General features: G+C 38.7%; 1 protein-coding gene across 1 annotated transcript in view; it reads left to right on the top strand.

The window, feature by feature from the left end:
- spz6 (Spaetzle domain-containing protein 6) overlaps positions 1-23256 on the top strand; it is a 78115-nt gene extending 54859 nt beyond the window's left edge. The window contains exons 2-8 of the mRNA XM_072301511.1: positions 9182-9383; positions 12476-12590; positions 13553-13693; positions 16052-16234; positions 17086-17349; positions 17877-18153; positions 19024-23256. Coding sequence (XP_072157612.1) covers positions 9182-9383; positions 12476-12590; positions 13553-13693; positions 16052-16234; positions 17086-17349; positions 17877-18153; positions 19024-19131 — 1290 coding nt within the window. The 3' untranslated portion in view covers positions 19132-23256. The remainder of the gene's footprint in view (positions 1-9181; positions 9384-12475; positions 12591-13552; positions 13694-16051; positions 16235-17085; positions 17350-17876; positions 18154-19023) is intronic.
- The last annotated feature ends 546 nt before the right edge of the window (positions 23257-23802 follow it).

Below are 23802 nucleotides of genomic sequence, written 5' to 3'. Positions count from 1 at the left end.
GTTTCGCATTATTGGAGATACGAGCTTTCGAAGTTTCTACACGATGTCCGATACCTCGAACTGCCTGGCTCCATTGTGCGGTGCTGTGGATGCCACGATTGCCACGCCGAGATCGCGTCGAAAACGAGATGAGACGAAATCCTTTGACCCAATTATGACGGCTAATATCGATAAGCGCTGCCCATTCACTAAAACCCCATCTCCATACCGACAACCTCCTCGTGGCCAAGTGTCGGGCTCTACCCTACATTCGGCATAATTTGCAACGAAATTGATCTCTCCACGCTCGTCCAGCCGTTTCCTCTCCGTATTTATTGTGCTGCCTCGCGCCTCCGCGCATACGACTACACGTGCTTTTTTTTATTATTTTTCGGACACTGCCTAATCTGCTCGTTTTCCTGCTTTCTATCACATGCAGATCTCTTTTTTCCATAAAAATAGGAGCGATATTCTGTATGCTAAGCAAGAACGCCGTAAATCCAACAAGATTTTCCTGCGTTTTTCGGAACTCAACACTTTTTAAAATAAAAACTGTTTTACCTATGCACCTCAAATTTTCAGGTTAAGTTCTTGATAGTATTTGTGAGCAAATTCTGTAAAAAACATTGTCCCAAGGTACACAAGTTTTTCTACTATGATACATCGTTTCCAAAAAAATTAAAATGGCGTTTACGGCGTTTTTGCATTGCACGACAGTATGAATAGCCGCTCCTTAGGGTGGATTGAGGGGCTTGGAGGACAAGGCGCAAAAGTGCAGTTTTCTTTGAAAAATTGAGCTATCAATGACTTCAAGTAAAACTAGCCTTGATGCATATTCTGTGAAAAATTCGCTCCGAAATTCCAATTTTTAAGCATCAAAATGTCGCAGTTTGAACAGCATCGAACACAGTGCGGTCATTGCGGTCAGCGTGAAACGGATAGCGCCTACAAGAATGCATGAATACTTCACGCATTGCGCTAAACACAGTGCGGTCACCGTGAAACGCATAGCGCCTACAAGAATGCATGAATACTTCACGCATTGCGTCCAACACAGTGCGTTCAGCAGCGGTCGGCGTGAAACGCATAGCGCCTACAAGACTGTCTGAATACTACACGCTTTGCGCCAAACGTGGAGGGCCTTGTCCACACAGAGATAGGTTTACGAAACTTAACTTTCGCGCAAAGTTCCGTGAACTTTTGCTAGTAGTGCTGACAGGGCTTTCCCAAAAAATGCGTTCAACACGAGTAAATGCGTCTTATGCACCCCTCCCCCGCTGGCACGTTCACTTGATTGTTTTTATCGAGTTTCAAAACGAATGAGGTGGGGGCGGCAAAATACAGGCGGCCCATGGGCGGCAAGTAGGTGAATCCGGCCCCGAAATTAACACCACAAAAATCAACCAACAGATTGTGTAAAAGAAACCAAAATTACAGGAGTTTCCATTGAAACTAAATGTGTAAGTGATCCATCACTAAACTTCAACCAAGATAGAACCGTGTATTCTTCCTCCGTGCATAAATTCCCAGATTAACACAAACTTTCGTCTGATTTTCTTATTGTGTAGGTGAAACGGATAATACACATCCCAGTCTGACAACGGACAGTTTCCCGGCCGGCGCTGGCCCTCCCGAGTCGGCCGCCCGCTGATAGAGCAGATCCGTCTGCGAGTGACCTATTTTACGTAATAATGATTTAATTTAATCCCAAGATCCTCCTCCCCCGACGCCGGTGCACCTCGACACGGTTGCGGCCTCGTAAAACGCCGCGCACTCCAGATTTCCTCGGTTCAAACACCCGTGTAACTCCGGCCTCAAAGTTTGGCAATGGCTCCCGGCGACCACAACCGCAAGACACGCACCGTGTTTTTTCTCCTCGAGCTTGTGCTTTTTGCCAACTCATCGGCGAAATCATCGGTGAGGTCTCGTCGCACGTGTGACGTCATCTCCGGCTCACCGCTCTACAACTGTTGTAACGGATGATGAGAGAGTCCGTTGCCAGGTCCAGGCTTTTCGTATTTTCCGAATTTCCCGAGTTTTTCTTATTTTGTCGGCAGCAGGATGATTTTTGAAACTGACAGAAAAGAAGACGTACGGAGTATGGAACGATCCTATTGGTTGAAATGGGTGAATTCCATGGACTAAGGGAGAACATGATGAACTAACTATATAGGGTCTCTCCTGGGTTGTCTGTTACCTGCCCTACTGGAAAAAAAAACATATTGGATCTAGAATCCAGAATCTTAAAAACATCGACAAGAAAAAGTACTCTTGATTCAATCAGAATCTAGCTTAAATCAAGAACCAAGCCTCTTAATTTATAAGCGGATTTCGTTTTGATTCAAGCAAAAATCCGATTGAATCAAGAGTATTTTTTCTCGTCAATATTTTCAAGAGTCTAGACTCTAGATTCAATGTGTTTTTTTACCCAGTGCTCCTTTGTTCATTATAACCACCTGCTTCCATCAATAGGATCCCTCCATATCCCTTTTGTCTTCTTTGTCTATAGCATTGTCTATAAGTTTCAATATCGACCCGCAAATTTCTTACTTTGCACAGGAATTGGAGACGCAAAAAGACCCTCCACTAAACTTTTGGCGACAGGGAAGCTTTTATTCTCGGGAATCAAACTTTCCTTACGAACTTGGGGGTATTGAACACCAAGAGGGCACTTCTCGGTTTCAGTGTTTCGGATGTAAGGATGTACCTCAATTTCTACGTGGGCCGTGTTCCTCGTTTAACTTTATGCTTTTCAGTGATCTTTTGGATAAAGAGATATGCCTTTACGTCGGAGGAACGACGATAAAGCCGCAACAGTCACCTATTTCTTGTTGACTATTAGTGACTACCTAATTGTTGATTGATGAGCTTCGGGTGATACAGTGCGCGAAAAGAGTTTTTTCTAAACATCGACTGGTTTGCTGAATGAATTGCTGGGTGCATTGCTCAACATTCAACAGTAAGTTCGCGTGCATGAGCTGGATTGAATGTTGAAGTCTTGAAATCTTGTTCTTGACGCAAAGGAATACGAAACACAAAATCCACCGCATTAAAAACATTCAGACGGCGATAAATATTTCGTCTTTGTCCATGATGCAAAATTGAAATCCCCTACGTTTTTTTTTCGAAAATCCTGAGTTTCTCAGGCGTTTTCTCGTTAAGTTACGTTCCTGGTGTTTTTCAAACTTCGTGGCTCAAAACCCTGCACTCCTCCAGGTCGGACTCACATGAATACTCAATGTAACATCCCCGGTAAGAACCAGCAAGTGCCACTTCGCATCCTGGATTACCATTAAATCTCCGAGTTAATTAACCTCAACTGGTCGGAGTTAATTTCATACTTCGGCATTGAAATTACATCTACTTGAGGTTATTAACTTGACTTCGGACAGTTGAGGTCAATTAAAACCAAGTTTTTCGGTCAGAGTGAGGAAGGTGGAATCAATGTCGGATACCTATGCCGGGTCTCAATTTGCGTCGGAAACTTTTTTACTGATACGTGCGGTCCAATGAGATCGAGTTTTACCATCTCTTGAGAGACCAAAACATTGAATTATGTTTTGGCATAAAGTACACAATATAAGCAGTTCATGATTCGAATGAAATTGTTGGCTATACCGAGAAATTTTTGTTAAAGAAGAAAAATATTTAAAAAACTCTAAACTACTTCATTGATTTCCTTGAGATTTGACAGGTACCACGATCACATTATGAACTAAGTATAAATAGTTTTGAAAAAGCGAGAATTAGGTTAATAATGTCTGTAGCTAGGAGGATATTTTTTACCAAGCCAGACTTATGAGTATTTAAATTCCAATTATAGATTTAACGATAGAGTATTTGGAAACACGTTTTTCTACAAGTACCTTGCTGTCGAATTGAATCAAAGAGAACGAAAACACACCAACTCAATAACTCGAAAATGATCACTCTTCACTAAGGACAGACAATTTTTATAAAGGTCATTGAAGCTACCGTATCTGTTCCGATTTGGACATTTAAAATGTCCTTAAGTACTTGCTTTTAAGCACCAAAAATCTTTTCTTTTTTTTAGACTAACTTCTTCACCTACTATGCAGTTTTGTGTGTGTCTCGATTATTTCCATTTTTTCGAGTTGGTGGTGTTTTTGTTCTCACTGATTCAATTTCGCAAAATCGCAAATTTCAAAATCAATCAATTTTTGCGATTTTTCAAAATCGCAAGAAGTAATAGAATGGCGAAGGCGATGTAAAAACTTAAAGTTTAGACGAGCGTAACTGACCTATATTCATAATAAAAGGAGGGGGCGAAAAAGCGATATTTTCGCTTGGAACTCGGCGTCAATGGTGCGAGTACGGACTGGAGCTGGGTAAGTAAAGAGAATGAGCAAATGAATGAAAGATCGCGAGGCGACCACACGGCGATGCTGGCGGCAGCGCTGGCTCTGGGAGTAAGTGCTCCTGCACTCACTATCATGATCATGGTCTCGGTCAAAGTGTTGCCGATTCATCGTCTCTTCCAGTTGAGATTCACCTCAACGTCCCGTCCTCCTTAGTGGACTGATTCTTAAAATCAGAGACAAGAGACCCTCCATTGGCCTCTCGGAGACAGGTGGAAGCTTTTACTTTCGGGGATTCAACCCATCCTTATGGACAATGGAGATGTTGCATGTGTGAGGAATTTGCGATTTGACTGTTGATTCTTGTGTAAACGTTCGCGAGAAATACAATGGTGCCACTGGTTTTCTCTGAAATCAACGCCGAAGCTCAGAAAAAGCTCTCAAGTTGAGGCCAAAATGGAGGGGATATCCCACGCTATCCTGAGAGTCCCCCTCTACATCAATACAAACTCCCTATGCAAAGATAGGGAGCAAATACATTAGCAGGGTTGACGTGTTTTCAGTTTTAGATTCCCCAAATAAAGTGGCAGCCCTGTCAATGCATTTGCTCCCTATCTTTGCATGGAGAGTTTGTCTTGATGTAGACGTGGACTCTCAGGATAGCGTGGGATATCCCCTCCATTTTGGCCTCAACTTGAGAGCTTTTTTGAGCTTGGGAGTGAATTTCAGAGAAAACCAGTGGCACCATCGTGTTTCTCGCGAACTTTTACGTAAGAATCAACAGTCAAATCGCAAATTCCTCACACATGCAACATCTCCATTGTAAGAGAACATGAACAACATACAGTCATCACCCTAATTTCGGCTGTTGACCTACCTACATGGTAGATGATGAGCTCCGGGTGACGTCATCAGCCAAACAAGTTTCCCAAACTTCGGCTTGTTTGCATACGAAACTGCCAACACGTTGTTGAACACCAACAGTAGAATGCTGAAGTCCCGAAAGTAAAAGTTTCCACCAGGGCCAAGATACTAATGGTTGTCTCTGATTAGAATCGACAGACAAAAAGGACATGGGAAAATTGAGCGATCCTATTGGTGGAAGCGAGTTGTTGCAATGGACAAAGTAGGAAAATGATAAATTAACTTCAGGAGCTCTCGTGGGTTGCCACTGGTTAGTCCCTCGTTCATCTCCTACGTTCATTGCAACCAGTCGCTTCCACAATTATATCACTGAAAAAAGAAAAGTGTCAGAATCGAAACTATACTCAAATTTTGTAAAAACTTTTTCTTACCGATTTTTCTAATAAGAAATTTCTAATTTTTAGAAAAAACGGTAAGAAAAAGTTTTTACAAAATTTCATAAAGTTAACAAAAGAAGTGATACGAAACTGTACTCCTGGCTGATTTTGGCGCCAAATAAAATAAGAGGAGATGCATTAGCCAGAGGTATTGTCGATCCAACCACACTTTTGGCAGATTTAACAATAACTCTGACTGGTGCAACTGCTATTAATCTGGCACCGAAGTCAGCCGGGAGTATGGTTGGGGTTGTGATACTTTTTTCCGTGAGGGTCGCTATATTTTCCTTTTTTTTTTTTTTTTTTTTTTTTTTTTTTTTTTTTGTCTACAGCTTTATCTGTACATTTCAATAATATTTCTACCCATGGTGGCGGAATAAGCCCTGTTTCCGACGTTTGTCGTTTGCGTTTGTGTTTGCGTATACCTGATGGAAAAATGATGAATGCGACTGAAGACTCATCTGATTGGAAATTTTCTGCATAGGTTCTGAGAAGAAACTCTGTTCCGGACATTTGAAAAAACGCGCACATTACAATTTAACACTCGTTACACCTGCGTCATGTCGTGTGGCAACCTGACAACACAAGGAATCAGCGGAACACCGACTACAGAGACCCAGGGTCTATAGAATTTCAGAAAATTGAAATTTAATGGTAGACGCCGAACAGCTACGAGGTATCGCGTAACCTGAGACACGCACAGAGCACGCTTCTGAATCGGAAAGTCGTTCTGGGTCACTGTGCGCTCGGCCAATGTCAAATTTTGTCATGTCACGTATGACCCGTATTTGGACTTGTTTGTGCATTACTGGATACTCACACCGTGCCTCCCGATGGCCGAAAGAACTCACCGCGGTCCCGGAAAGGGTCGGGGTAAACTTCATCATTGGGAGCAAATAGCTTGATTTTCTCATCGGTTTTTTTCCTATTTTTTTTTTTTTCTAAATTAGTGACTTTTCGCAGTGGCGTAGGCACTGCGATTATTTCAAATAATACTAGTCTTAAAATATAATGTGTGCAAAATTTAGCGCTAATATAAAATTTTTAAGCATCAAAAAGTGAGTTTGAACTTCCTTTCCACCATAAGGCTTCATGTAATGTTGGAAAACTGTGTACAAAATCTGCACACATACGCCTTGTCCATCAAGTCTTTCATTTAGTTAGGAGTGCAGAGGGTTCTTCATTGTACGCTTTCGCAAACAATCCATACATTTTCTACGGACTATTACACAGCGCAGTCGGTGTAATTGAAGCAGAAAAAATCCCACGGTTGCGGGAAACAAAAGCCGCCTCTACGAACGCGGACCCGATGTAGCGCCTTCGACACTGCGGAATACTTCCAACGCTACACCGTTTGACCCTTGATATCTGATGTGCAAATTGCCTACACTGCGCCTGCCAGAGTGTACACCTTGTTTCGAGCCTTCAAGGCGCAGTGTCTATCCGCGATCCACGGATCGGGCGATCGGCCACATTCTACGCGTCTGAATTTATCTCAGCTAAAAGTCCTTCCATGGAACAGCACAGTTTGAAAATACACGACGAAAATTCGGACCGTCTGGAGCAACAAAAAAAAACTTACTTTGGCTCGATAACTTTTTGATGAATGTTATTCCGGCAGACATGATACGTCTCTACTTTCCCGTTATGCATCTTATTCAGTAGAATAGTTTAGTGTTTCGCGCTTGAAGAATCGTTATAAAATACCCCATCAAGACGGCAACCGTATTATTCGGTGCACAATTCACTATTAGATTGGTCCATAGTTTCACAGATCCATGGAACGTCTCAAGATTGCTATGGCTATGGGAATTTTATTTGCCAGTAAACTACCTTGAGAAAAATTGCCTGGAATTACTGAATCTGATTTGGCGTAGGCAAAGGAGGGGGACCCAGACCCCTCGCCCCTTGTCTATGCCCCCTTTAGCCTCATTAATTGTACCTTTTTTTCTTTTGAAGAGCAGACATAAAATATTACCAGGAGCGTATACTCAAAATAATGTAACTTTACCGTCACGTTTTTGAAAGGACACCCCCTCCCCCTTAAAGAATTCCTGGCTACGCCACTGACTTTCCACCGAAAAGGGACTATAATCAACGGGGGAAATGTTTAATGAGGCAAAAATTCAGCTGAGTCGAAAAATCGGATATTGAGATTTAAACGAACAACTTGCCTGTGTCCTGAAGGATGACCCAAGTAGCAATTTTCGCGAGAAGTTGCGATTTGATCGGAGAATGTATCACAATTTTGTTGACGGCCATTCATTGCAATGTAATCGGATAAAAAGTTGCGAGTTTATCGACGGCGTTTTGTCGCGATATTACTGAACAAAAAAATCGAGACAAATTTTGAAAAAGTTTCGATTTTATCAAAAACGAGTTCAGTGGGATAAAATTGCGACAAGTTTAAGGATAACTGCTCAGATCTTGATGATCGTAGCGATTTTATCGCAAAAAAATCGCGATTTTTCCGTTGAGGAATGCCATTTGGGAAGTTGGGAGCGGTTTGGTTTACTTGAGGGACAATTATTGAGAGCGTAAATCTGCATCTCAGTCCGGCATGGCAGATACAAATTAAAGTAGCTCTTTCTCGAAGTTATTTTTTGGAAGTAAAACCAAAATTGCATGCCTTATCATCGGCTGGGTACGACATTTTTAACACATTTTGCCACTGAAATGTTCGCAGAACTAGCCTCTATACAATGGTGTTACTGACTCAAATTTGAGTTTATGAGAACTAGCATTCTTATATTTTCAGGGAAGCTTTTGGCCTTGAAAAAGATCTCTCATGAACTTAAATTAATGACCCAGGTGATGTGCTCGATGCCCACTTTTAAGGAATTAAAGGCATTTTTAAAAATTTACAGTCCTTCAAAATGAGCTTTCCGTGTGATTTTGCTGAGAATGTACCATGGCCCCGAGCCCCTTCTCCCCAAATTTTAGCGTACCCCGAAATCGTTTGACGTGCATAAAGAGACCATAGATATGGTCTTCTCTGCAAATTTTGAGTGAGATCGAACAGATAGATTCCGGGAGAGCACTGTACACAGATTAGGAGGACGCCTGACGGACGGACACACATTTTTTCAAGTATGGTTATTTTGACTCCTGGGACCTTAAAACGTCTAGAAATGATGAAATTTCAACTCCCCCCCCCCCCCTTGCAGGATGACAATACTTCCGCTAACCTGGGGGAGCGAGAAAGTAAAACATAGAGTACATAGAGTCGTAATGTAAGTGGTTGAGCTGGCGCCACTTTTAAGCATTTTCCAGGTCCGAATTCCGAGACTCCTGTGTGACGCCGGGTCACTTTTTCGATACATAATCGATTGTTTGTGATACACGGGTACCCGGTCATCCGATGTAAACAAAGAGGATAGGAATCACCACGTATTCCATACCGCCATTTTGGATCGAACATGCATCGAAAAAGTGACCCGAACTCGGCACACACCGGGCTCGGAATTTGTTGAGCAGATCATGATGCCAGCTCTCCCATTTACATTACGACTCTATGTACTCTATGAAGTAAAAATATACTTCAATGGATGCCTTGACTGATTGTTTGTGTATTTGTTCCAGGTTACCGTATGTGTTCTATGCGCTGTGTCTCTATGTTCTGCCATCATCGCTCAGCCCCAAAGCTACGCGCCTCTACCACCGCAAGAGGAAGCTGACCCGGAAGAGACACCGGAGGGATACTACGCCTTCATCGAGTCCGCCAAGTCCGAGCCCCCGCAAGTCAGACCCCCGCCCTACTTCAAATCCAACAAAATGTGTCCAGGTTAGTCTCCTTTTATCCTCAATGGAGATGTTGCATGTGTGAGGGATTTACAATTTGACTGGTATTTCGTATGTAAAAGTCCGCGAGAAACACGATGGTGCCACTGGTTTTCTCTGAAATCATCTCCCAAGCTCTAAAAAAGCTCTCAGAGTGAGGCCAAAATGGAGGGGATATCCCGCCCTACCCTGAGAGTCCACCTCTACATCAAAACAAACTCTCCATGCAAAGATAGGGAGCAAATACATTGACAGGGCTGCCACTTTGTTTGGCGACTCCAAAACTGAAAACACGGCAACCCTGCTAATGTATTTGCTCCCTATCTTCGCATGGAGAGTTTGTTTTGATGTAGAGGTGGACTCTCAGGGTAGGGTGGGATATCCCCTCCATTTTGGCCTCACTTTGAGAGCTTTTTTTGAGCTTGGGAGTTGATTTCAGAGAAAACCAGCGGCACCATCGAGTTTCTCGCGAACTTTTACATAGGAATTAATGGTCAAATCGCAAATCCCTCACACATGCAACATCTTCATTTCAGGTGAATTGTCCCGGGACTTGGCGTTATCGTTAATATCGTAAGTAAATAATCGAATAGTAAGGTGTTTGCAGTGTTTGCTACGAACACCCTGTTTATCGATCCTTCTCCGTAGGTTTAAATGGCATAAAAATCGATATATCGCAAAACACGCCACGCCACTGCCATTTGGCTTTAGTAAGTCCATCATGATCTCCTTCGGCGACACAACATCACCCATATCCCATATGCAACGTGCATTCGGTTACCATTTCAGAAACGGCGTGACTTGCGAGTAATCATGCCCAATTGATGTCCGTCTTGCGTGCACAAAAACTGAAGGCGCTCCATGAGTGTCAGCGTCCCTGAGACGACGTGCGCGGCAGAATGGCATTCCATCCTATAAGTTGGACGTATTTCTACCAAACAGAACTATGTGTATTAAGACATGAGCCCTGAGACCCATAAGCGGATATGCGACGACACCCCCAGCACATGATAATGAAACGCGAAAAATAATGCTAAATTCGGACAAATGAAAAAAGGATTTGCCTCAGGAGGGAAAACGTTCAATTCTATACGAAATTTGACAGTTGTCTTGAGTGAGATATTTTTTAAAGCCGAATTCTGTTTTCATCCCTCAAAATTATTCAATTACTTTTCGTCGCGATATTTCTTCAGACTTATAAGATGAGGGTATCGTCATTTTTGAGGCTACTGAGACGAAATCGGCCAATTTTTTTACATAATCGATGAGATATATCGCACACTAGTTCGACCAAAACCAAATTCGGGGATGAACACCTTAAGCGATTCATGACGAACAGAACGGAGTGCCATACCACCGAGCGCATCGTTTGGGAGGATTTAAACACGCGCAAAGCGCCTTCAATAATTGAGCATGCAACACGGACATCTACCGAGCACGAATAGTTGCATGTCACGCCGTTTCTGAGATGATGACGGAATATTGCGAATAGTCGTGTCGCTGGGGGTCGAGAGAGCTTTGAAGCAAAACATTTGGATTAAATTTTGCATTAAAGAACCATTATTTCTGGCCCATTTTAGAGACAGCATACATGACATTGGACTCCTTATGCAGATTTCTGCTTTTATGGGAGAGCCAGAGATAGTGGTTCCTTATTGCAAAATGTAACCCATTTGAAAGTCAAGGTAATATAAATCAGAGGTCACGATGTCCCATACATTTTGAGTGCAAAATATCATGAATCATTCTGATTATATTTAAAATCCAAAGTCTTAAAGACTGACTGAGACCGGTCGTTTCTTTCGTTACAAGTTGCCAATTCCGATTTTGAATGCAAAATAGTAATTTTCGGCAATTGATGGAATAATCTTGGATTTCTCGACGGTGCCCTTTGAAAGGAGTCGCGAATATTCACGAAAGTTTTAATAATCGTGCGAAAAAAGTCATGGAAAAGTTGTGACACCGCTAACGGCATAACACGATTCGGCAGTTACACTTAGTGCAGTTATTTTTTGCGTGATAGAGCCAGGAGTTTTAAAAATGTTACGAATGGTTCTGTAAGGTGTATCCGAGTGAAACGTTAGCGGTAAATTGGAATGTATTTACAGGCAAAACTTTATTTTAGAAAATAAACAGTAGTAAGAGGTGTGTTGTATTAATTCCTCAGCCCCGTCATTTCTCAAATGGATATGATGAAATGGGAAGGAAGTCTCCAAAGTTACGAAATAGTTCAATGCAGCTCTGAGTGTGCTTCATATTTTAAGAATCGACAGTTTTCATCTTTTCAATTTCGATTTTTAGACTTTGGTTACGTAACCGACAAAATTTGACAATGCTGCCATAGTTACTAACACGGCCGCAATAGCCGAACGTACCAGTTCAATTGGCTTAATACCTGGTTAATTAGCAATTTTAACTCGGTACAAAATCGAAGTCATTCATGTCAAAGCTAGGGCAAAAGGAGTTCAATACAATACCTTCGATCATGGCGAAATAATGGCATTTGGTAAAATGTCGTGCACTTTTATTTTTGAAGTGTTACACACCGAACTATTCCTGCTCTCTTGAGATCACCTTATGCGACTCTTTATAAAACAAGCAGGCCTGAGTGTCATGCTGCAGCTGCCGCCGCTCGGTGGATCGAGTCAATAGGAGAGGAGAGGTCGGACAAAATTTGGAAACTTTAAACGCTTACGACTTTTTTTAAATGAAACTTTGAGGTTCTGAAAGCGGTTCCATTGATTTCCTCGTGAAATTTTCTACCACTGGCACCCCTTCAAATTTAAAATGTGACGAAATAAACTTAAAAATTTGAAATTTTAGTCCAAAGTTCCATGTCCTACTTTTCTTATATTGACTCGATTCACTGTGCGCCGCGCTGGCGCTCGTCATCTAGAGGATAGAAAACCCGAGAGCGCCTTCAAATTTCGGGTATGCAACACGGACATCCGTTGAACACGAATAGTTGCAAGTCACGATACGTCTAACGTGTCGGCCATGCACCAATTGCACCACGCATATTTCTAAATAAATGAAGACTCTCCTTCAGTAGCGTTCTCTTACTTGCTTTCATTGTGTTTAATTTTCACATTTCAGGTGCTGGAATGGTGGGACCAGTCAAGTCACTAAATAACCTATGTGGAGATTTAAATAAAGGATTCATTCCGATCAATCCGATGCGGCAGAATGTGTTAGGGGCTCCATATCCTTTGTAAGTTATTTCCGACGAGTAATAAATTCTTTTAAATTTCAGTTGGTTTTCGATGAGTTGGTGGCAACGCTAGCTATCGCTAAGATAATTTTAGTGAAAGAGAAACAGTGATTTTTTTCTGATGTATGTACTTGCTGAATCGACCGAAAAATCCTAAGAATAAGTTTAATTCAAATCTGCATTTAACGAGGAAGGCCATCACTGAGCAAAAAGTAAATAACGTTCATTGGGTGGATTTGACAAACTTCAATGTAACGCTCCCTTCACATTTTTTGAAGCAGCTAGCCTTCACATTGCTATCCACATAGCACTGCAACTATTTTCTTCCCACAAAATTACCGACATATAAGCTTCCTCCTCAAAAAATGGCCCGTCCAATGGTTTCCGTCACCAAAAAAAAAAAAAAAAAAAAAAAAAAAAAAAAAAAAAAAAAAAAAAAAGATAAATAAATAAATAAATAATCCCGAATGCTTTCTGCCTTCGAATTTTCCTCTCTTCTCAGGTACCTTGATACATTTACCAAATGATCGGCTTACGATCGGCCGATCGAGCAGTTTCTGCACCCGTGATTGAAGATATAATGTTGTCAAAATCTCTCACCGTAGATAACTTTTGCTTACGGCTTTTACTTGGACGAATCATCTGCCTAGTCCACCAAGCATTGTCGGATTCTTTTCCACGTTTTCCCTATTTGGCAAAAAACTAAGCAAAATTCTGACTCAAAATTTTGTGAGTGCATTCCTCATTACCTCAGGGAAACGCAGAGGACGATATGATATTCACAACAAGGAATGATGAATGATGATTGTGCAAAAAATAAAACATGAGAGAACATTAGGCAAGAAAAAAGCAGTTAAACTAATCCGATGACATCCGTCCAATTACGGCTAGTAACTGTTCCGATACAAAAACCTAACGAGATTGTAATAGTCCATACGTTGATTTTTCATTTTCTGTTTCAGTGATCTTCTGAAAAACAAAACATTAGAATTTTTCAGTAAAACCTTACCAATCCTGAAAGCAGACGAGACACTGCCAAAAGTTGCTCGTCAAGAACCAGACCTATCGATGTACCAGTCTTATGCACCAACAACTTATACGAAGTAAGTTCTTTTATGAGTTTTATTCACTTTATAAACATAGATTAAGAATTTTTAAAGGAGAAAATAACGACGATCAAAGGGCGAAACCACGTATCTCCGTTCGAAACGTCGCAGACTTCCTAACGTTTTTTTTCCTTTGGAAAACTGGTCGGCGCAACCTCTTGAAATAATTTTTCTTTTCTGTTAGCGAAATATTCTACATAAATTTCAAGCTCTTGAAATAATTTTTCTTTTCTGTTAGTGAAATATTCTGCATAAATTTCAAGCTTTAAAGTTTATTTGTTTCTCTTGGAAAAAATAAGGTAGGAGCCGAAATTTTGAAACACCGCAATGAAGATACGCGAACATCAGTGGCGTGGCGTGAATGATCGATTATCGATATCTCGCCATTTGAAGTAATGGTAAAGAATCGATTTCTGAGGTGTTCGCTGCGAACACCCTGATAATCGATCTTTTTTCATGGGTTTGAGTGGCGTATCAATCGATATATCGCAAATCACGCCACGCCACTGGCGAACATAACTTTAAAAATGGATGAGGAAGAAATTTAAAAGGTCCCTACCCTTCCCGCGATTCTTCCTGGGATTTTTCGATATATTTTCTCCGTTTATCCTGACATACTTGCCTTCCTCCTCACTGGGACAAATCTTGAGGATTCCTCCAGTTTGATAGGTACTTCAGGGCGATTTTTGCCGAGAAGAAAGAAACGACTCCTTATTGCGTTACAAGACGTGGTACTTCAGCCGACAACACATCATAATTTGCCTTCCTTTGAACGGGTATGCAAAAAGTATACTGTTCTTGTGAGAGTTCAGCTTCGTGCTTGAGATCGGATTCTTAAGAAATTAAGATGCTCCTTGAACCCTATTGACAGTGTAGTGTGTCTTCTTTAAAACATCTTATGTGCGGGGAGCTCAATGTCCATAAGATTCGCTTGAGGTGATACGTCAAGGATGTGCCAAAGAGTATATTCATGGCGAAAGCCAAAAAATGAGACTTTTCAACTGTGATGTTGCAAATCTACGCTCAAGTTTCATTTTTTAAGAGAAAACTAGTTTTTCTACACATTTTCAGGGAATATACTTCATTATTTCAAAAAAATTTTACAGAGAATTTTAAGAGGATATTTCATGGCTAGTTTTCTTTTAAAAAATAGACACGAGAGAAAAGTTTGAAACCTTACACCAGAGATATGCATTTTAAGACTTCGGCCATCGGTTCTAAGCCTCGGGAGAAAAAAGAAAAAAAAGAAAGATATAAAATTCCTGTTTAGCCAAGAACTCTCGGCTCATCTATCTTAAAGTCTGTCCACCCATAGGGCCGGATTTAGGGGGTGGCCAAATGGGTCGCGGCCCGTGGCGGCAAATTTAGGAGGCGGCTTTGCAATTTTTTTAAATGTGGGTGTAATAAAAAAATTGGACTCAGAAAAAAATTACACACGAGAAATGGCGACAAAATCTCTCATTTCCTGAGAGTAAAGTAATTTCTGATTTTGTCGTCTTTCGGTGATACGAGAGAGAACTTTTAGTTAGTCGAGTTAAGAGGGAAACCAAACACACAATTCGGCCTGGAGCGGCGCGGCGCAGAGAGCATTGATGACGAGGACTTGAGATGAAAAGGAGAAACCCTCGGCGCGGCGGCGGTCGGCATGTAACACATATTAGCACCTACAAGACTGCATGAATACTTCACGCATTGCGTCAAAAACCAGTGCGGTCAGCAGCGATCGGCGTGAAACGCATAGCGCCTACAAGACTGGAGGGATACTTCAAGCATTGCGCCAAACACAGTGCGGTCAACGCGGCGCGGTGGCGGAAGTTAAACTTATTAAACCACATTTATGTTTGTTCTTTCATAGTTTTTTCGTTCATTTTTTATAGATGGAAGACCTTGTCCACACAGAGATAGGTTTACAGAACTTATCTTTCGCGCAAAGTTCTGTGAACTTTTGCTAGTAGTGTTGAAAGGGCTTTCGCAAAAAATGTATCCAACACGAGTAAACGCGTCTTATACACCCCTCCCCCTCCGGTACGTTCACTCGATGGCTTTTATTAATGTTTCAAAACGAATGAAAAGGGGGCGGCAAAATACAGGCGGCCCATATGGGCAGCAAGTAGGTAAATCCTGCCCTGTCCACCCAACCTTATCTTAGACCGTCTAAGAAAGGATTAGATAGGTAACTATATATAAGTAATAGTTACATCTTGTAATTTTGAGTGTCTCTGCCTTTTTCTATTTTTTTTTTTTTTTTAATCTTCATTTTTCAGTCTACCACCTTCTCGTTACAATCCCAGTAATAGTTACATCTTATAATTTTGAATGTCTGCCTTTTGCTATCTTTTAATCTTTATTTTTCAGTCTACCACCTCCTCGTTACAGTCCCAGTAGTAGATCCAAAAGGTCAGCAGAGTCTAATTCAACCCTTGGCCTGGAGATGAAAAACCCTCCTCCTCAGCTCGATAATGAAACAGGTGCTCCACCTGTAAATATTACTATTGCCAGGAGGACATCTAGGAAATTCTGCGACAATGGCGGAGGGATGTAAGTATAGTCTTGTTTTACTTTGAAATGCACTTATTATCTATCATGATATTAAGGGGAATTGAAATGAATTTTTCTTCATTGGATAAGATCTTAAAAATATTTAAACATCATGATATAATCATGGACCCATTCATATGCATGTTAGTTTTTAGAATAAAGAAGGAGAGAATTAAGATATGGGTAAAACAAGGCTAAAACATTAAAAAACACTAAAAGGCAGGACGTTTTGAGCTGTTACTAGCTCATTTTTAGCTGCAAAAGCACATAATACAAGAAAAAAATTGAGTGGCGACCTGACCCCAGCCGTTATCACGTAACCACTCTTATTCGTATATTCGGGCTTTGTTTTTGTGCTTTATCGATAGTTTTTAGATAGGTACACCCTACTAGCAACAGCTGTTAAAATATATGAAGAAGGAAACCCTTTTTGGGATTTTTTATAAACGACTATTGTACTTAAATTTGACCTCTCGTAAAATTTACGTAAAAAAATTCCAGAAAGGGTTTCCTTCTTCATAAATTTTAATAGTTTAATTAAGAGTTTTTAATTAAAATGTACACATTTTTTAGGAAATTGTTTACAGTCCCTGCTATTATGGCAACATTACAAATTTTCCTAGGGACTGGTGTTTAGGAAGACCCATGAGAGAGACATTTTGAGAAGCCAGACTTTGTATAAGATTTCATTGTAACAGTTTGCAATATAAAATTATTTTCCTCTTTTTCTCATGGCTGAACTCCTAGCAAATGATGCCTCTATGCTTGTTCCAAGGAGGTATAGAGCACAATAGGAATGTATAAACCTGAGCAAGAAGTGAGAATTTGATATGAGAATTATTTTTTTGCAGTTTGTGCATGTTGTACAAAGCAATCCAAGGACGACCTCTAGGCTCTGGTATGATTGAGAGGAGGGACGATGAGTCACTTGACTACCGAACGAAGACTGACAGCACCAATGGTTTGCCATTAGATGGACCACCAACTCCCTGTCCAGCAAAGGTGGAATATGCAACACCTGTGTTTGCCAGAAATTATCAAGGAGTTTGGCGATATGTGGTTCAAATTCCATATGAGGGATACTTCACACAAACAGTAGAAGTAACAAGATGCGTGTAAGTGCAAATCTCTTAAACGTAAAGGATCAGTGTTAAATTTTAAATGAATCAATCCTCATTTTCAAACGTGGAAAGGTGAAAACTGGAAACTAGGCAGTATTTTCAACACACTGAAAAATCTTATTAAAACGTACAAGCCAAGATTGGTTTCACTGAATATTATCTGGTAAGAATTTAAAAACTTTGGATTGCAACATTACATATTCCCATTTATGCTCATTAAATGTTTAAAAACAAAAACTGAGTAACATTTTTCTTGAATCTTCTTCTGAATTTTTCTCCTGACACAGAATATTTTGTAAGAAAATTTCAGAGAAAAAATTCAAAATTTTAGAACAAACCCTTTATTTATTTAAACAATAATATCTATAGATTTTTCTTTTAAAAAGATGAAGTTGCCGCTTAAATATTGATACACTACCGATTGAGTGTGCATTTTTTAGTTTCTCCCCGAGGGTAAGTTTTAGGTGTTCCCACTATTCATAAAATTTCACTTTGAGTTAAGCTAAAAAATTTTGTTCCAGACAAAGTAAGTGTCACTACATGGACGGTGGTTGTCTGTCTTCTCCAAGATGGGCAAGTTTACTTGTAGCTGAAATTTTCTACCCTGACACTTTCTTGCCATCAAATAGACGGCAACCAGTTGTGCATCGAACTCCAGTGGCTGGAGAGGAGCCACCAGCGGTTCAAGACTTCCAACAATATCAGCAATATTTACAAAAAAGAGCTGGCTCTGAAAACTCAACTCCTAGCAGTAAGCGTTCACACTGCGACGGCGTTGATCAGCTGGGTTGCTTCCAGGTAAATGGTTTGATGATTTTTGACCCTGATGTTGCCCTTTGACTGATAACTTAAACAATATGTATAAAACTACGGAGATGCTGGATGAGACCACATGAAACATTGTCCTTGGATGAGATAGGTACCCATAAAACAGTGTTTTTAAAGCTGATTGTAAGGGCTTAATCAAGAGACGGACCCTGATTTAATGGGAACAGATGACCTTTTTCTATGAATTTGGCGTCCACAAACATACTTTATTCAATCACATTTGCTACTCGGAAGATTTGCTTTTTTTTTTCAAAAAAACACAAGTCACTCAATTGTTTCATCATTTTCTCTGAATTCAATACGTGCCTAAAATGTATTAAAATCTCCCACATTTTTCCACTTTGGGACCTGACCTTCTTGCTGAAACTACAGTCACATACGAATACCTATCATTGAATATCTTTAGAGAAGGTACTTATTTACAACTTTTCCAACTCCTTCCTTGGTGATAAATGTGCTTTTCAAAATTAAGGTCAAAATGTGCCCAAAAAAAAAAAAAAAAAAAATACTTTGAACTACTGTTCCAAATTTTGCATTGAATAATGTTCTAATTAAAAAACCGTCTTCCAAGAAATAGTCAGTTCTGGAACATGGATTAAAGTTTGACAACATGGTTCTACCACTTCATTCTAGTGCAGAGCACAGATTACATAAATGATCATCATGTTTTTCAGGTACGAAAGAATTCTTACCAATAATTAGCATTCAACGTCAAAAGTTCTATTTTTATACATTGAAGATAAAGGGAAGAATGAAGACTATACGAATTTAATTTTCAAAATCTTGTCATACGACTGATTCCATGTTTATTAACCCTCAACAATTAATAAATGATTTCAGGTCCGTCTATACTATGACTGGTTCTTAATCCCTGGAAGCTGTAAATGCTGGAGGCCTGATTACTTCTCGAGGTATGTTCGGAGAAAACATATGGGCTCTGAACTTTAGGGACTAGAAAATTTGTTTTTGAGAAATTATGCCATCCTTGAAGGCCTGTTTTCCACAGTATCAATGATCTACATTGCCAATTTGTTTGGCACCTTCAGTGTATCTGAGGGCCACCTTGATTTATGAAGTTTTAAGCTCTCTTGTGCTCAAAAAATCAAAGATTTGCCATAATTTACAACCAGATAACTGAGCATCCATTGATTAGAGTTAACACTATTCCCTCTAAAGAATGAGATTGGGTGCGTCCCCACAACAGAGTAGATACAACTTGGATTTCACTTTTAGGCACTACAAAAACCTGTTGGGTCAACACTGCTGGAGGCTTAGTAAATTTTTTAGAATGCTTTCATTTTTCTTCAGTTCAAAGCCATGATGTTTGGTAGATTGAAGGCAAACAGTTCATAATTATAAGTAAAAGTTTGACTAAAAACATTTCATTTATAATTTTTAAGAAAATTAACACCTCATCTTTTCATGAATACCGGCCTACCAAAATCATTATATGTACGTCAAACTTAGTGATCCTCAGGAATCCAGAAATAATATTTTTATAATTTACTTTCCACAAATGAAGTATGCTCAAATTCACTTCGAAGAGGTGAAATAATTTCACTTGTAAATACATGCAGTGAATCAACTTTTACTTTTGAGAATTCGCTTGCATTCAGTATAACACTATTTCTACGGGCTCTTTAGGATTGGTTGACCTAATGGTCGTTTTAAGCTTGATGGTCAGTTTCAGCTACAATACCTACAATTAATACATATTTCCGGATTCTCTAACCCACCTAATTTTATTTTCAAAGCACTGGATGGCAACAGTCTAAAACTTGATCTCACAAATGTCAACTCATGCCAATTCTCATGAAGTAAATAATGTTAATAATGACTCAGTTCTCATAATGAAAGGCTGGCCACAGAAGAAATCAGTTTTCAGATTTGTGAAAATTCTATTCAAAGATGAGCATTTCCTTTTGATGGTTCTTTTAAGAGGAGTTTACAACTTTTAGACACATTTCTCTGTTTGAGCACTGCAAAATTTTACACGAAATCAGCATTTAAAGTTCGTATCTGAACTCATGATCATGACTCTTCTTCAAGTGTTATTATTAGTATTTTGATACACACATAGTAAGAAATTCCAAAGTCATCTCGAACGAGTTATACATTAGCAAGTTCTTTTTTTCTTTTCGTCGTTTTAACACCGATAAAATAGAAATTAGACTATACAAATGATTTGGTTTGCATTTTCGCCATTTAACCAATGTTGACTGTAAACAGTTAAATCTAGTTAAGGATTTGAGTTTCAGACTTCCCGTTGCGTCATTTGTTTTCTTGTGAAATTTTGAAGAGAAAATATGTGCAAAGTGCTTAAGATCTTACCTCAGCTAGTGACACATTATGGCCGTTACTAATTAAATTTACGTTTTAACCACCGTTTTTTATATTGTTCAATTTAGCCATATCTTGGATTAAAAGTAAAAGAACTGTGGTAAATTTTTTTGTAAGACCAGGTAACTAAACCGAAATTTATGTTAATAACACAGCTACAAACTTTTTTAGCATTGTTCATGTTCTGAAGATGAGAAAAATTTGGAGATTTACAATTTTTAGAGGGATAAAAAATATTTATCTCACCTTCAGTTCTCACGCTGCAAATCTAGCAGAGAAAAAAAAAATAAGATAAAGAAGCAAATTTAAATAATTAGTGAATGATAATTTGTTTACTACTATGCATTTGAAGGGTCACACAGACAATAATTTTAATGACTGAAGAAAACTGAGAATATAAGTTTCATATTTTGCAAAATCAACTTAAAATGGGACTAGGGCTGCAAAATCATAAAATAAAAAACCCAGAGCATTTCACGGTGTTACAACCGTATTTTTTCGCACTGCAGTTGTAACACTGTGAAGCGTCCTGGGTTTTTTTAATTTACGTTTTTGAGGCTTTTGTCTCATTTTAAGTTGATTTACTTAGTCTTATTGCTTCAAGCCAATTAAGTTGTTTTTTTTTTTTTCTTATTTTGTCAAGTAATGACAGCGAGCTGATGTATGACATTCATTCAAACTCAGGAGTTTTCATTATGAGAGCCACATATCGTCGTTCCTCCGACGTAAAGGCATCTATTTTATCTATTCCCACATGAGCCCTATCATGCTAAGACTCAATGCTTTTTGGAGTTTGTATGGAAATAGTTATACGCCCTTACATCGTAGGAACGACGATATAGGTATGTATTCTATTACTCTCAACGTCTTGTAACCTAGCTGATTACTATTTTTATACAGTTGTTATTTCATTCAAAAGTTTAATGAGAACCAAAAAATAGCAAATTTTCGAATGTAGACTTGTAAATAAATTCTGTACAAATTATGAAAATAAATAATTTATAAATGATTATTTGCAATATAAATTGCATGTAAGTATTTAAAAATTATCTGAAAGTCTTTGTAAATATTTATAAGCCTGTATAAAAAATAAATTACTTATTTTCCCATTTAGAGTTTTGTGCTTTGTCCTATGATTTTTTTCTTCTTTTTTTTTTTGGCATTAAGAAAAAGTTGAAAACATTGCCAGACTTGCATTGTGCCAAAATGATGCTACTGTTACCAAGAGGAATACTCAAGCGCCGAAACTATTGTGCGTAGCGTCAACCAACAGCACTCAGTATTTCTTCTCAGATAAATAGATTTTTTCAAATAAATGGTTCTGAATATTCCGTTCAGTGGGATATTAATAAACCGAAATTTTTGTGCAAGCTTGAACCAGTGTTTTTTTGAGTTAAATGAGAGGATGCAAGTCTAAAAACAATAGAAAAAAAACTTTATTTTTAGACCATACGTCCATAATTAAAATTGAACATGAAAATCAGTAAGGTTTGGATGCCCAAACAGCAAAATTGTTGGAAAATTTTTAAAAATGTATCTTTCAAATGCGTAGAGTATTTCTGCTAGAGAGTAAAAATGATGGAGTGCTTGAAAATAAAAACAAAAAAAACGAATTAAATATATCAGATTAGGTTCTTGTCAAAGGAGAAAGTATTTGCCAAGAGGAAATGATTTCTAGATGGAATACATTATGTTCTTTTTCCCTGAGTCAACCTTCATCCTGGGCATTATGATCATGATCAAAACTTGTAATAAGTCAGAAATAAGAGAAACACAAAAACTAATCTGAAGAGAACAAATATCTCAATGATTCATTCTGCTCAACAAATGAATGAAATTTTTTGTTGGGAACAGAAGTTTCGAATTTGTATGATTTTACCGATGAATGATCAAAATATATTAGAGAGAAAAGGAACAACAAAAAAGAAAGAAGGTATTTTTAGACAAATATAAGCTGTGTCAACTGCAGTCACACACGACTGAAAATCCCGCAAGAAAAAAATTCAAATGAAGATAAAAATGAGAGACAAATAAAATTAAATCAAAATGTTTTGTAGATTCTTGACACCACAAGTTTAAGGTGCTATAGTTGTAAAAACTGTAATGAAAATACTAAGCATTTAATTATTTGATCCACTTGCCGAAGAGGCAAAACAAAGCAGAGTGCAAAAAAAAGGAGAGAATTTCAATGAAAGAGATTTATTCAACCTTTTTTTTGACTGACCCAATGAATTCAAAAATGGAAAAAAATTTCAGATTTTAATAAGAGGTATACGAATTGAGGGCTTGAACCAATGAGTTTTCTAGAATATCAACAACTCATAATTTTGTAAACAAAACCAGAAATATTACAAATCCTTTCAAAAAGAAGGAACAAAAACTAGGAAAGGAGGTCACAGAGTGGCGCTGATAGGTTCAAAATCAAACCTACTCGATATCACTTGTGGCTAGAGCCATACAAATATTCCATAAAAAAAGAAAAATTCTAGACTACATTCTACACAACCCAAATAGCTAATAACTCCCTTCAATCCCACTTAAGTATAAAAATCAGACCAATAAAAACACCAGATGATTAGCAATGTGCCTGCAATACAACAAATTACAAAAAAAACTTTTGTAAAAGCAAGAGCCATTTAAATAATGTAGCTAACGAATAATTTTTGGGACAAACTTCACTCAATTGTTTATGAGTGCATCTTTAGATTTAGTGCAATGCATTACGAGTATGATTGTACAATTTTAAATAGAAAATTTTAGCTTCTAGATGTATTGTTTTGGAAAACTGAAAATTCAATCTAAAGAAAAGTTACAATGGCATATTTGTAACGATGATTGACCGTCAAAAACCCAAAATGAGATTGATAATTCAATTCAAATTTACTGTCAGGGTCGATTTATGATTTGAACAACATGTATTTGATCTTTGATCTTTTTGATTTTCCTTAATAATCTGTCAGATGTATAAAAATTTAAAAAAATTAATCTTACCCAAACTGCATGGCACTAAATCTGAGGATTGATCGAGAGCTATGCAACAACTTTCTTTCTACTTAAATCTCCGAACGAAAGTTGAAAAGATTTTTTAAAGGCAGCCATACCTAAAATAAGATTGGCATGCAACGTAAAAAGGTCGTAACTTTAAAGAAACTCTGAGTAGATGTACTTTTCTTGCTTTGCATGTGGTTCCAAAGTATACAATGGTAAGGGCTTTTGTACATGAAACCGACAAATGGTTGCAATATAAGTAGAGGGTACCTATCTCAAGGATACAACAAC

The sequence above is a fragment of the Bemisia tabaci genome, chromosome 6 (assembly GCF_918797505.1).
Source record: "Bemisia tabaci chromosome 6, PGI_BMITA_v3".
In the NCBI taxonomy this organism is placed as follows: domain Eukaryota; kingdom Metazoa; phylum Arthropoda; class Insecta; order Hemiptera; family Aleyrodidae; genus Bemisia; species Bemisia tabaci.
The sequence above is the reverse complement of the archived record's forward strand: the minus strand, read 5'-3'. Positions and strand labels throughout refer to the sequence as shown.